Source organism: Ornithodoros turicata, chromosome 2 (genome assembly GCF_037126465.1).
Source record: "Ornithodoros turicata isolate Travis chromosome 2, ASM3712646v1, whole genome shotgun sequence".
NCBI lineage: Eukaryota > Metazoa > Arthropoda > Arachnida > Ixodida > Argasidae > Ornithodoros > Ornithodoros turicata.
In genome coordinates, this window is record NC_088202.1 from 118,298,986 (window position 1) to 118,314,930 (window position 15,945).

Below are 15,945 nucleotides of genomic sequence, written 5' to 3' on the forward strand. Positions count from 1 at the left end.
TTGAAGGCCGCGTCCCTGTGCTTAGCGTCCCATACGCCTAAGACTTTCTCTGTGCTGAAGTCCCTGCTGTCGAGATGGCCAAGGGTCTGCTTCAAGATGCCTCTTTGTGCAGAATGTGTTGGACAATGTACGATTATATTTTCAGTGTTTTCCACTGCCCCACACAGTAAACAGTTGGGCGAGTCCACCTTGCCCACTTTATGAAGAAACTGGCGACCATAGGGCACATTCACGCGTAGACGATGTAGGAGAGTTTCTATGTGTCTGGGCGTTCTTGAAGGTATGGTGAAATTCAGCTCCGGGTCTAGCGTGCGCAGCAGTGACGGACCACTGTCGGCTTCGTGCCATTTTGTCCTGCGGATGTCATCAGTCATAGATTTTAGGAGATATTTGATGTCCTGCTTAGAAAACGTGACTAGATGGCTACATGACCTTTGTACATTTCCATCATTTCGAGGCAGTGCTGTCCCATCTGTCATCGTGATCTGCTCCTGCAGTTGTTGATGAACCGCCTGTTCCATGCAGTTACACGGGTCACTGGCGTTAGCGAGCTGCTGTTTCCGAGGCTTAATATGGGACCTGACACCGGTTCGGTAACAACGTGGTGGATCTCCACACTTCATCTCCCACATTCCACACTCCACATCTTCCACATTCGCTGGTGCTGAGGGCTCAAATAACCATTGTATTTGTGGCATTCGCAGCCACTGTGGGCCATTCCACCACTCTTCACTTCTGAGCAGAGCGTCGGGTCGTTGACCACGCGTAAGAAAGTCCGCAGAGTTTCCTTCCTGGGCACTGGCCCCAGTTAGCGGTATTGGTCAGCTGCTGAATCTCGGTGACGCGGTTGGCGACAGATTGTTTCCATCGGTCGCCATTACTCTTAACCCAATGCAGAGTTACAGTCGAGTTCGACCGAAGATGGATCACCAAATCGAGAGGAGGAAGCGTTTTCGTGATGTAGTTCAACAGTCGTGCGGCGACAACTGCATTCATGAGTTCCAAACGTGGGAGTGATATTTTCTTTCAAGGGGAAACACGTGACTTGGATATCACCAATGCTATATTTACATTTCCTTGTGGTGTTTCTGTCCTCAAGTACGGGGCTGCGGCATAAGCTCGTAGGCTAGCATCGGAGGAGACGTGTAGAGGTGACAGATATATGAGGCCGGTGTACATAGCTAGCATGAAGCGACAAGGAACAAATGACATAGACGGGACGGGTCGCACTTTCAATCTTTACTGTGCAATTCGAGAGACGCAAATACACAAGTAGAATAGATAAACACACCTATGGTGAACCCTCGCGGCAAACACGAAATTTTTTGGGAAAAAAGGTGATAGCGGGTCATGTCATCATGGACATGTTTCGCGAGGGTTCACCAGAGGTGTGCTTAGCTATTCTCTTTGTGCATTTGCGTCTCTGCAATTGCACAGTTAAGATTGAAAGTGCAACCTTTCCGTCTGTGTCCTTTGCTCCTTGTCGCTATATGCCAGCTATGTACCAACGGGCCCGATATATCTGTCACCTGCATGCTTCTGGTCAAGAGGGCTTCTTTGTTTCTTCATCTTCACCCCATGGACTGGACCCAGTAACGCACAGGGCTACGTCAGCGTGGCTATGCATATCCGGACTCCTGTGTCAAGCTAGCGCGTTCGTCGTCCGGGCTCGCTCCCTCTCGTGTTCTTTGAGATTCGGTTCGCCTCTGATTACTCCGCTTCAGGTATTTGGAACAGGTTACCCCTATCCGACAGATTCTCGAAGAGTCATGATAATTGCAGGGTGTCGGAGCGAACCGAAAACCGGAACCGAAAACCGAAAACAACCGCTATTTTGGTGCGAACCGGAACGGAATCGAAACCGTATACGTTTTTTTCGCTCAGGAGGGAAACCGAAAAATATATTTAACGGTTTTCGTTCCAAGAAAAAACTTCGCCGGTTTGGACTACGGATAGGCGAATCAAACAGACGTCGTGTGCTCTGAAGTCATGTCATGGGTACTATACGAGGGTTACGGTTACGGTGGAATGTATGTCGGTATACTATGACCCTTCGACTCCCTTTGTAATGGTTTATCGTTCGCGCACGCGCACCCACTTAGAGGTACATGTGGCTCTCTAGCAATGTACCGTAGTGTTTGTTTTAATTTGATCCCCCCAAACTCTCCTCAACTAAACAGCGACCTAAGGGGGCTGCATAACGGCTTCTTTATCGGTAATGTCGCGCAACGCATCCCTTGTTTGAGAGCAGCTAAGTTGAATAGATTTACGTATACGCGAGGGCAAGCCCGTGCGAAGTGGCAACTCTTTTGTGGACAGGACACGAAGAAAATAAAACGGAGCCGTCGAGCGCGTTTGTGAGTGAAGGTGTTCATCGATTTGCATCGTGCTCGTGCGGTGGTGCTTGCTGGCTAGACAGTAGAAACAGACATTCGGATGGGACGCGATCGCTCTAACCCAGCAAGAAAGTACTTTACGTATGACATCACGACAAACAAGTCCGTTTGTAGCATACGCTTCAAGTTGGGGGAAGCCCATTTGAGCAGATAGTAACCTACAGGAACCAGGAGCTACCAATTTCACAGCTGTCTATTAATATTAAATACCATGTATACCGAATAAACGGGTTTACATTTTTAACAATAATTTTTTTTTGTGGGGATGAATATTCCCAGCAGAAGCGGAACCGGTTAAAAACCGGTATGAACCGTTATTGTTTTACTTCAGAGCAGAACCGGTACCGGATCGTTTATGACGTAACCGGAACGAAAACCGGAACGAAAAACGTTTCGGTTCGACACCCTGGATAATTGTGAGGGCAGAGGCTTCGTTCCAAGCCGACCTGTTGAACAAGCTCATTCGCTCCTTTGGCATAAAAGAATTAGCACTATCGTTTAGGCACCTAAGGAAATACAAAGCTCTAAGGCAGCTAGCTAATCAAACCACTGAGTATAACTGGAAATGTGTGCTAAGGAACCTGCTTAATCGCGGAGAAGGTTCCCCCAATAGAGAGACCCCCCCGCCCTAAGGTGGTGGGAGATGCGCATCTCAGTGGGGACACTATGGCACTTGATGCGTTGGACCCAAGTTTAACCCACACGTAGCGGTCCCGCAGGAGGAAGTGGTATAGCGTAGACCAGGATGATGGCTCTTAGGTGCCCCATGGAACAACAGGCAGCAGTGGCGGATCAATGTGTAGAGGAGGTAGGGCACGCCCTCAGACCGCCAGTGCGTAGGAACCCTGTCAATCTTTAGAGTCAGTTAAGGATGAACTCGTGAAGGGTCACTACACGCTTTTGCGGGCGGGTTGTCGGTTTGTTGTGCTCCCACAGGAACACTTTCACCAGAAGATGTTGCAGGTGATCAACGAGAACTTCTTAGAGGTTCCTCTCGCCGATACCATGAAGCGCTTAAGAAGGAGACGGCTCGTCTGTTGGACAGCGTAGGTGCAACGAATCTGACATTCAGAATTAGGAAAGCCAGTAAGAAAGCACCTGAAACTCTTTTTTGCAGTAAAAACCCATAAGCCCAATCTTCCACTACACCGAATGGCCTCGCAGAGATGATCCTGGCAGGTGGTGGTTTCGTCGTTCCTACCGAAGGGAGTAGACATTTTGACCACAGAGGACATGTACATGATTTCGAGGTCGGATGATGTCACAGCAGGCCTAGAAGCACTAGAGAGGAAGGGCAACGGAACGATCTCCCTGGACGTGGAAGATTTGTTTTTCAACCTGGACATCGACTTCTAATGGACATGGTGGAAACGTGTATAGGGAACATGGATCTTGGGAAGTTTACGTCCACTAAGGAGTGCTCACCGACACAATTTGTACAGCTTTTAAGGGCGTACGTGCTGTCAACCTCGGTGGAGTTTCACGGTGGAACATTATAGGCAAGGAAGAGGGGTCTGCATAGGTTTCACGGGGGTAATTTCAGGTGACGGCCAGGTTATTGCGGGTTTCTGTGTGGCCTATTTGTGTTACGTATTATTTGCAAAAGTTGCAACAGTGTTGAAATAAAGCGCTAGTTTGTTTGACCGTGTATTTTATGGCGCTCCTCTGCCACAACTTCTTTTTCTACACACGCATACAAATGGTGTAGCTTAAACTTTGCAACGATGCAGACAAGAACTTCGACTTTCACTCGAGAAACATGTTCTCCATACATTACGTTACCGTGTGAGCAGTGCCATTGAGCGTTGTAATCGTAAAAACGTGTGTACTAACCTAGTAAGTCATATTATGCTGGCCATCTACGAGATTATTTTCAAGACTGGGCCCCTTTAGCAGCACGATAAAACCAATCCTGGCTGCTCCACTGCACAGAAGTGACTTCGCCCTAGCTGGCATCACCATCAAAGTCCGACTCGTGAAAAGTGTTTTTTTCCTGCATGACAACCTGTGCTTGCGTTGTTGCACTCACGAAGGGGACATGTCATGCTCCTGGATTTTGTTCACTTTCTGTTAGGTCGCACACCCGAAAACGATGCTAACAGGATACTCATGTAGAGTAGACACGTACATATGCGGTACACATTTTGCATTTGCGTTATTCAAAATTTCCAAAGTTCCATTGGAAAATAAAGTTTTCCTGGATTAAAAATTGTCCAATGGCATCCTAAATGGCGAAAAAAGTTTCCACAAGGTAATTGCCAAAAGTCCCAGTCCCAGTTGGTGCAGAACTCCTTGGCAGCGATCACCTCCCTGTGCTGATTAATATTCGTGGTGCGCAGCGCTCTCCGCTTACACGCTGCATCAAGAGCTCCGACTGGAAAGCCTTTCGGTCCACCCTTGAGTCGGCCTTCAGAGACCAGCAGCTAGAGCATCTGACTTCTTCCTGCTTTGCTGAAGTCGTAACCGATGCGATGACTCGCACCACAACGGCGCGCCGCGTCCCCATCGCCTTCTCAGCTATTGATGCAGAGTATGAACGGTTGCGTGCTATTCGTCGTCGAGCTGAACGGAAAGCTCGTCGTTCCGGTCTCCCGTGCTACATCGCTGAAGCTCGACGCATTCAGAAGGCCATACAGAAACACCTGGCCACCCTTGCAAGAAACCGCTGGCGGCGCTTTGCGAGCTCTTTGTCTCTGCGGACGCCACTTTCCAGAATATGGAGCATACTCAGGGCACTCTCCACACCTGTTGCTCAACGGCGCCCTTTTCAAGCACTCGCGCTAGCAACCTCACGCTCGGAAATCGACGTTGCAAACGAATAGTGTGCCCGTCTAACGACAGCTTCGACGTCGCAGGGATCGTCAGCTCGTGCCATTCCGGACGTCCAGGAGTCCTGGAGCAATGTCTGGATGTTCCGTTCTCCTTCATGGAGTTAGAGGCTGCCCTAAGGAAATCACCCCCTCACACCTCTCCTGGACCTGACTGTATTACATACAAGGCCCTCCAAAATCTACCCCTCCATGGCTGACACGCACTCCTTAGGCTCTACAATAATTGTTGGCGGGATGGTGTTTTCCCAGCAAAATGGAAGAATGCAATGACAGTGCCTGAAGCCAGGCAAGTCTCCACACGCCATTGATGCCTTCCGCCCAATTGCCCTCACCAGCTGTGTCGCGAAGGTTATGGAACGGATGATATCCGCACGATTGAACTGGTATTTTGAGAGCACTCGATTCTTTCCTGAAGCTATGGCTGGTTTCCGGCAAGCACGGTTCGCGATTGACAATGTCATCGATCTCGTTTCCTCCATCCAGCAAGCAAAGTCTGATGGGCTCCTAACGGCCGCTGTCTTTCTGGATGTAGCGAAAGCATACGACAGTGTTCTTCATAATGTTGTCGTCGCTTCAAGAAGCAGGTCTGGGCGGCTGTACCCTTGCCTGGTTGCAAGCCTTCCTCTCTGACAGGTCTCTGTTCGTACGCACAGCAGATGGTGACAGTGCCAACTAATTTGTGCAGTGTGGAGTTCCACAGGGGAGCGTCCTCAGCCCGCTCCCGTTTAATGTCATCCTGGCGCATCACCCTTCTCTTCTGCCCAAGCATACCCATATCACGATCTATGCCGATGACATTTGCTTATGGACCTCTGCAGCGCGCCGTGATGCCATTCAGCGTCGTCTGCAACATGCCTTAGACCTTCTTGTGGCGCATCTTGGTGACCGTGGGTTGTCTGCCTCGCCGGCTAAGACGGTAGCTATGGCATTCACGCGCCGCTCCTTCACCAAATACACCCCTACTGCTAGCTGGCTCTAGACTGAACTACGTCTCGCATTATCGGTATCTAGGCATCATCATTGATAGGGGACTGACATGGTCGCGGCAGATCAACTCCCTTTCTGCTAGCGCCCGCATCTACTGTAATGTGCTCCGGCACCTCTGTGGATCCACATGGGGGCCGTCCTGTGCTGACCTCCATCGTGTGCACTGCTCCCTGTTGCTTGCCGTTATGCGCTATAGCCTGCCTGTCCTTTATGGGATCTTCAACATTCGCGAGCGGAGCTGCTCAATATTCAAGCCAGAAGCCTCCGTCTCTGTTTGTGAGTGCCAAAGACAACAGAAACCTTCTCTGTTTTGGCAGAGGCACGGGAGCTATCGGTGCTTATTATTCGCGATAGTGTCGCCTTACACGCGTACACACGTTATCTTGCCCGCCATCCAGCCCATTACCTCTGTGACATTGCGCAACGTTATCCCGCATCTGCATTCGGTCAAGCTATTTGCCGTTTACGAAGCAACATCCCCTCAACCTCAACCTCGGCCCGGACCTCCTATGCGCGAACACACATGTGGACACTTCACTACCCCACTGTACACTTCCGGTGTTGTGTACACACGGTACACTTGTCACTTCCGGGCCTTAGGAAAAAGGAGGTTGTGCCAACAGTTGTGGCCTGCAAACTGACCTTGTACCACATCTACAGTCACCACCGGCATCGAACCGAAATATACACCGATGCTTCAGTTTCTCTAGTTGGGTCATCTGCTGCCTTCTGCATCCCAGAGAATGGAGCTGATCACGGCTTCAAGCTCCCTCTTATGTCATCTGCTGAGGCCGAGGCATTCGCACTACTGGCCGCTTTGAGACATGTCTCCTCGTGTGCGCCCAGGGCCTGGTCGATCCTCACTGACAGTAAAGTGGCTCTGGAGGCGCTGGCCTCTTACTCTGCCGCAGTCATCAGTGACACCTACAATACGATCATCACCTTGCACTCTGAACTTGTATCGCTGGGACACGAAGTGGTGTTCCAATGGATTCCGAGCCATGTCGAAATTTCAGGCAATGATCGTGCTGACGCTCTTGCTCAGCAAGCCCACGACACTGAACACCCAACTGTCTTTCCCCTTGCGCACTCTATGTGTCAGCTGAAAATCCGCCGCTTCACTGCCAACCGCACACAGCTCTTTCAGCAAGAAGCTATACGAACCAATACCTTCCTTAAAGGGACCGAACAGTGAATATAAACCTATCGAAACTTTATGTTCAGCGAAAAGCTTGGACCATCAAAAGTTCAAACATCAAAGAACTCCCCTGAAATCGCAGTAGTTTTTCTGAAATCGAATTTTCCATAATTGCATGTCCAGGGACCTAGTAGGAAACCGAGCAGTCTGTCAACAATTGCATGACCCCGCGCCATCTGTCGAGGACGCATGTAATACGCGCACTTCCGGGCGCTAATCCGGCGAAAACGAAAATGGCAGTGGGCATTTGTGACCACTTTCTACGTCGAGAATGTCGAGCCTCTTGAACATGAGTGCGCTGGAATTCCGAATTCGAGAACTGTCGCTCACACAGAGCTGTTGTTCATGCGTTAGCGTGGTGGAAAGTGTGTTCTTCGCAGCAGAAGATTCCTCGTCCAGAGTCACATCGGAGTCACATTCGTCCTCAGCAGTAGCTCACCGTGCCGTGAACATGCACTGCTTTGTGAAATTTCCGTGTATCAGGGAGAAGCACTTGTGTAAGCCGAAACAAGCGCTGTTTTTTCGTCGTGCAGGTGTTCATGTGTGAAATGCAAACAGACGGATACTACGGTTTTTTCTGCCGAGAGGTAGAGAGTGTGAAAGGCAGACATACAATTGCATCAGAACTAACGAATATTTCGAAATACTGTGCCTTGACACCGAAGTACTGCAAGTGTCTTTTACATACATCCGAGAAACTGAAGAGCATGGTCTTTATGCGCTACTTGAACGGAAAAATGGACGGAAAACCCTTATTTCTGCGGGAAATTCCGTTATACCACCTGTCTTCCATTCACAAGAAGGATATGGGGTGCTCCGAGAAAATACAATAGAAAGTACTCCACTGGATCTCGATCTGCGTCATGCATGCAATTAGGGATGCTTTACCATCAGTGCGCAGACTTGTAGAAATGTTGATGTCAGCATATTTCCATTTCGTGCTTGCTGCAAGTTTTTCTCATTGCTTTTTCTTTGCTGTCACAGCATATTATAATTTCTAGTTTGTTCCTGGAGGGTTAAGTAACCTGTGGGCATAGATGTATTTGTAGGTTATAATCATGTCTCAATTGTATATGTGAGGAGTAAGTAAGACAATTTTCATCAGTGTCATTCAGCTGAACTGTGTTCATAACCTTTTAATATACTTCTTAGTGACCACGTTTCCAAATGTCAATTAATATTTGAACCAAGATTGGGATTTAGCACTTAATTAACTCTGTTTTGCTAAACGGAGTACTTGTAACTGATTCATTATCATGTCACCAACTAACATTTGTAAAGGAGGACTTGAGGGCTGACTTCAATTATTATTAACCCTTTATCTGGGTTCAAAGTTAACCATGCACCATTGGTGTGCATAGTACTCCAAAATGGCTAAATAATTTATTGCATAAGTTCTCTGTCACTGTAATTGAGATGTACTTTTGTAAAGTACTTTTGACAGCCCTGCAGATTGAAACTGGCTTCAGTGTACACTACAAATGCATCGTAACATTTGATTGAAATATAATATAAGAGCAGAAGCAACGTTTTGTCACAACTCAAACTATATCTTTCTTTTTTATCGTCCAGGGATTTAGGAAACAGAGTAGGACTTCCTGCCCTCTGATGTTTTGACATACTTGATAGAGTTGTAAAACCTGCAACAAAATAAACAAGAGACGTATAAACAGTTTTGCCTTTTGCTTTTGAATTTAACAAGCTAGTTATATTTTACAATTTGTTCACTTTTGTGTTCTCTGTTGGTGAAAAGATTACAGGAACAATAATGCTGCAGATCAAACAATGAATGACCTGTCATCTTGATGAAGATGAGAACATTTCTTCAGGCATGCTAAGTGAGACAAAGAAATGTACAATGAAGGTTGCACAAAAACAGCAAATCTCAGTCGACTAAAACTTTATATATGTGGATGTTACCACATCGTGTAGTTTCCATCCGAAAGTAGGACTAGGCAAGGTTGTTTGGTAGTTGTTGGCAAGTTGTTGGCATGTTTATGTGCTATACCGTTATAGCACATAAATATAGATGAGGGGCAACAGTAGACACAGTAGACAAGAGTGGCACAGTAGATAGCGTGATGGCTGCAAACTAAAGTGAAGATTTATTCAACAGAACAAGAAACCGAAAGCATGAGTAGAGAAAGGCAGTGCCCATGCAGTGTATGGTGAACCACACTAATCTCTGAGAAGGTAGGATCGGAAGAGCAATAAAGAGAAATGACAGTTGTGTCCGAGATAGGGGAACTCTGCAAATTTCGGACCAATATGATGTGGTAACCTTGCATGGCTCACTACAGCTCTTACACACATTGAACAATTCCAGTAGTGGGACTTCAAAGACAATGAACGTTCGCTGTTTCATTGGGCATTCAAGTGTAGAGGATGCATCTCTAGAAAATTAATTAGCGTTCCTTAGTCATAACAACACCTCAACAGGAAGTATTCTTGTACCCTTCAAACAAGCTATAGTAGTACTCACCGGTTTCTTCTCCTATTGTTGACATCATACTAATGTTCTGCACCTGTCCAAAGACTCCAAAAAATGTCACGAAGTCTGCAACACGTAACAAATCCAGTGCTTCCATCTGTGGACTTTGCATACCTGCCTTCAGCTATTTCTGTCATGTCAACTTGAGTGCCGGGATCACACACACACACGAAGCAGTCTTGCGCCACTTCAACATTGGAAGGCCCCTAAAATTAAATTTGTTGATGTTGATAATGTTGAGTACGGGACAAGTAGGATAACATAAATGGAATACGTCATCGCTATATTATAATTTATACATGTGTGACGCCTGTACGTACCTAAGACGTTGTGTTGAACTCGTCACCTCGGTGAACCAAAATCACTGGGTACTGAGCATCAGTGTGCTTCGTTACGTCTTCGCAATTCGCCTTCTACGGCATATTCGTAGTCATCGGCAGCAAAATGAGCTCAGCACACACGACACGAGTGCTACATCTAAAAACCGAGTGTTTCGAACCACATTCGTTTTAGCGCACTCTCCTGTCGAATCTTGTGGTAGAAAACGCCCGCCGCCGATGGTGAACGAACATGATTTTTGCATCCCTCAACACCAAAACAACACCAGGCATATTTATTGACACATGATTGACACATGATTGACACTCGAATGATTGACACAACAGCCACGAACATGTCATTCACTTACACTTTCTGCTTCGCGCGACCAGCATGACCACCCACGACGTAAACAATAAACGCGATAACACAGATGGCCTTGCAGATGGCGCGGATTGTAGCTCGTAGCGGCGAAATAGCTGAATGCTTTATTAACGTAAAAGCTAGGAAGTGAGCGTCATTTTTAAAATGCCGTTTAGCTGTAAGATAATGTGCGTGAACTTTGTTCTCTACAAAATTAACTCTCACGTGGTAAGGGTTGACCAATCCCTGGGAGCCCTGGACCCGAAACCCAAGTTGTTCTTTTTCGCCGTTCGCTGGCAGCACCGTCCATGTTCCGGCAATCTTCAAAATATTTATACGTAAAAAATATGCCGAATTGACAAGTAATGCTTTCGGTGTCTTATCAAACAACGATGTTGTGCACGACAGTGGGCAAAATATGGGGGTTCTTTTTCACTTTTCGGTCCCTTTAAATTCATTGGCCCTTTAATGACATATGCTGTGCCTGGCCGCATCCCGCGCATCGAGGAATCGTTTCTTCATCGACTCCTCTCCTCCTATTTAAGATGAATCAGCACCCATCACCTCTTTGCCCAACGTGCAACGTAGAAGCCGATGTGCCACACATCCTCATTGCCTGCCAGCGGTACGAAGATCACCGGTCGAGTCTCCGACGCCGCCTTGCTCATCTAGGCTACCAAGAGCTTTCCTCCCCCCCCCCCCCCCCGCCCTCGCGGTGCTCCTTGGCCCTACCCAGCACGCTGAAGTCACGTCTGCGCTGACACGATTCCTTTGGGAATCTGAACCCCTGGCCATTCGCTGATATGTCCTATGCGCAATGATTAGTGAAGGAGCTGTTTCTTTTGTATGTTTTCATAGTTTTCTGTATTCCAGCTGTTTGTATCTTCTTTTGTTTGCTTGAAAGCTTTAGGGAAGAGCAAGGCCACATCGTGGCTAACCTTTCCCTTCTCTTTTTCTTACTTTGCAGTAAACATATCCCCCCCCCCCCCACACACACACAAAAAAAAAGTCCCACAATCCTCCGGCGAGTACGTCGTCAGTCAGAATTTTTATCACTTTAGGTGAAGCACCCTGAATATATTAATGATGTAACTCAAACATCTAAGATTGTTTAGTGCGAAATTAGGTTATTTCATCTAATGAGCGCTAAAAAATAATTCGGGCTTTAATGGGTTAACACAGGCGTGACTGTACCGCTAATTAATGTCTTCAGGAGATGGAGAATCAACCTTTCTCTCAACATCCCCTAAAGAACTGGGAACTAAAAACGTCGCCAGAACAACGATGTACCGCGGGAGCCCCGTCGTTGTAATGACGACTTATCCTTTCCCTGCATAATTTAGATAGGGCCATATTTGAGAATAATTCCATCTGTATAGATTGATAGCACATTTTCTGCATTATCGTTAACGAAACCGGAAAGCTCTTAGTATAACTAAATATCACAGAAGTAATAATTCTTTCAACACCGAATATTTACAAACCATTAATATTTCTTGATACAAATTTCTCTTGAATGAAAACTCATTTTGCGTTTTGCAATGTGCACCGCAGCACGCTTGCAACAGGTGTGAACCAAACTTTACGTTCATTTGCCAGTTGGAATGTTTACTATTGGTGCTGCAGAGCTGAACCTGACCGAGCTCGAACCCAAATATAAGAAGAGAAGAGACAGCAAAAGTTCCAACCATGACTAATCTAAGAATCTTGTAAGCTGCCGGATGCTGAGCTGCAACATGACCTCTTGGCAGGCGCACCGTGATTTAATAACATATTTTCCAAGTTTAATAGTCATTGCCGCAAAAACATCCATACACTGATGTCAGCAGCTCAGATGACGAGGGGAAACTCAAATAGAATCTGCTAGGCACTTTTGGACAAGATAATTGAAGGCCAGCATAATTAATTACTGTGCGACATATAAATTGGGCTGCATCAAGAACAAAAGTAATGACTCATATTAGGTTAGCACAACATTAAAGCCTGACTGACGTCCATGAAATTATATGGAAGATGGCAGCTGACGCAAATGTCAGCGGGTGCCGAAGGCGGGAATCAAGCTCACAGCACTCTGACTGACGTCCCTGCCTTCCAGGCCTTGTTATGTTGGAGAGAGCGCGGTGCCAGCGTGGCGTAATGGTACAAACCTGATCGCCAATCAGGGTGAAGGGTTTTGATTCCCGCCACCGGCAGTCACTGACTTTTTTCCTGTACCGCCGTGACCCAAATGAGGACGGTGACATGCTTCTGTGAATACCAGCAGTGAATGATAGAAGCATCTTCCACGCAATTAGGTATTAATTAAACAGCATATTATATCATTTTCTGTAGCAGTCAGGCCAAATGGATAGAGACAAGCAAGATAGTCCACGTTGCTGTGATTTAATTAACTGTCGTCCAAGGGTGAGATTGGATATCTAGATCTCTGCGCTGGCTATAGGTTTCTTTATCCGTTCCTTTTTTTTTTTATGATGTCGTTATATATGGTATTAGTTTATAACAGGATATGCCGGCCATCCTTTTTCTTCATTAGCCATCTCTTGTGGCAATATGGTTCGATATTTGCTGCGCTGCTTTCCGGCATGCCTATTTGTAGTGCAGAGTACGATGAATGATGTAGTACCACACTGGAGAGGTTGCATGAACTAAAAGTCACGACGTTGGGAAATAGAACGTTCACGTAAACATTACCGATTGTAAGGGTTTGGTCGGCGATGGGAAATGAAAGGCATGCTTTCACGTTCCCCCAACACTACCAACTTGATATTCCTCTCCTGATGTCGTGGTGGACATATTCATTGTGTACATTTATTATCCATACGCGTATCGCGAGAGTGTATATATTTGCTCTACACCAGAACACGCCATCCTGGTGTTGACGTACCCTCATATATATCTTCCTTTCAATTTCAGACACACCGACAGTGGTGAAATGCGAGATCTACTTAAGGAGCTTCGGGGCGGTCAATCCTGCAACAATGGTGATTCTACAGTTTTTCTGTTCACCTATATGTAACTTGTTATTCACACTTTGCCGTGACGCAGCGTGTATTTACTGGAGGCATCCTGGATTCCAAAGTATCTACCTCAATTCAGGCTAGTCTATTCTAACAGTAGCATAGTCGAGCTGGAGACCATAGGGAGTAGATTTACACGTAACGTTAGTCCGTCCACAGTTGTGTGTGTGGCTACATGTTGCACGTGCCGCAGCCGGCGCAATATTTTGGGCCACAAGGTGTTCTTTAACCTGCTGCGGAAATCTCCGATAGACGGTTCTGGAAGCAATGTTTACCTCCTAGACTTTTTCTCTGTTCCTCATCCACATTGTGGTAATTGCAATTGTAATTGACGTAAAATTGTGGTAAAAATGACGCTTGTGTAGTCCGTCCGAACGAGAATTAAATGAATAGTATGAGGTTTCCTGACGCCTACCATGTGGACTCGAATAATCTATTACTCAGGTCGAGCGTTTATTATTGATTGATGTTTAGGTAGGGAGATATTTTGTTTTGCAGCATAAACTTCACATTACAACTGGGATATTTTGAAGTTGTGTGTTCTTAGATCTCATGCACATTTCACTTCGAGTGGACAGGGAGTTGTTATAGAGACATGCCTTATGTATTCTGCATGTACTATGTATGTACTACTCTCCTCTTCCCTTGCCCGTATTAAATGTATCTATAAATGAATGTGCATGAGGAAAACTTTGAGATTTTCCTTACATGATTCGATCTGTTGTTCGTACTTAAAACCACGCGCACCATATCTGAATTATTTAACATTCTCAGTATGGCTTGCATACCTAAAATTAACTATAACATCGCTTGTCTGCAAGTTGTGATAATCTTCGTTACATAATTATTTGGCTGACAGATCGCCATTGACGTGATTAATTCTACGACACGTTTTGTCCTAAGTATCTTAGTAGCAACAAGCTGGCAAATGTAAATAGAATTCAGATGGCATGAGAGAAGTGATGTTCTGAGGCTGGAACAACATAGAAGGACAAATACATACAAAGCCTCAAATCATCAGATGGCAGTTCATATAGTCTGTTGCATCTGACGTTGTATCACATGGAGCCGTTGATATAATGCGTGGTCTCGCCAATTAGGACTATGACGTGGACTTGTACCTTCGTCAGACGTGGACCGACGTGCGGATGAAGAGCACAAACCTTACCAGGTCCTTGGATCTGAACGACCCTAATCTGGTAAAAAGGGTGTGGAAGCCGGATGTCTACTTTCCAAATGCCAAGCACGGAGAGTTCCAGTTCGTCACAGTGCCCAACGTACTGCTTCGCATTTATCCCAACGGCGACATACTGTACATGCTCAGGTACGTCAGGCTTACAATTAATGGAGGATCGAGCCCACCGGCAATGTGAAGGGTACTGGCATTTGGGGTTAAAACATCATCTCAGGTGTTCAGGAAAAGACGGAGAGACCTGTCGTACACTTTCTCGTAGCTTTATCTTGTCTGTGTGACAAAGGAACTCCCAGAAAAAGATAGCCCAATACCAGTGTTTGACGCGTTATAAAGGACGGAGATTTTAACTTCATCTCGTCTTCAACGAATATGATATTTAAAAAAATACGAAATTAATCCTCAACATCAGGCTTACATGCATGATTTGTAGAGGTAGACCAAGCCACACCGAGGTGCCTCAAAGTTAGCATCACTTTTGCCTTAGCAGGTCTGCCTTAGCAAAAGTGGCTGATGGACATGGGTGTCACATGAGGTCCGCATAAGTGAAACATACGATAGCTGTATGTTTTGAAGAGGATATATAACTTTACAGAACACATTTGTTTTAAACGACGATTTCTTGATAGCTCGAAAAGACAGACAACCGGCTCACAGCATTAGTATTTATACGCTCACCGTATGCCCTGCGAAACATTCTAGTGAGGACAAAACCCGAAGGACTGAAATGAGGAAAATCTAAAAGTGAAGCATGATTTCGCACACGTGGGATCTCGACGCATTATAATACTATGATCTTCTGACGCTGAAGGGTATTTTACTTTAGCGCGAACAGGATGCGAAATCGGCTTAGAGGAAGGATCGGGAGAACCGGAGCAGTTAATGAAAGGCACTCGAAGGGAATTGACGGAACGTGCGTTCAAATGCAGTAACGCGGTGATTAAGACCCTCATTAAGAGGAGCTTTTTGTGTTTCTTTTATTGTCTTGCATGCGTCTAACAGCATTGTCTGTTAGAGCCCTCAGAGGATGTCTCGTACACGTTTCGGCTTATTCTCAATCTTGCTGTGTCTTTCGCTTGTTGTTTGTCTTGAGAAGCTTTTTGATTGCCCCTAGTCAAAGTGGGTAAGAACGTGTTTACGGCGATGAATTGC

The 15,945-nt window shown here is 46.2% G+C and overlaps 1 protein-coding gene across 4 annotated transcripts in view; it reads left to right on the forward strand.

The window, feature by feature from the left end:
* LOC135385982 (glutamate-gated chloride channel-like) overlaps positions 1-15,945 on the forward strand; it is a 310,653-nt gene that overhangs the window by 257,155 nt on the left and 37,553 nt on the right. For all 4 annotated transcript variants that reach the window (XM_064615651.1, XM_064615649.1, XM_064615650.1 and 1 more), the window contains exons 3-4: positions 13,498-13,565; positions 14,702-14,925. In XM_064615651.1, the coding sequence (XP_064471721.1) occupies positions 13,498-13,565; positions 14,702-14,925 (292 nt within the window). The remainder of the gene's footprint in view (positions 1-13,497; positions 13,566-14,701; positions 14,926-15,945) is intronic.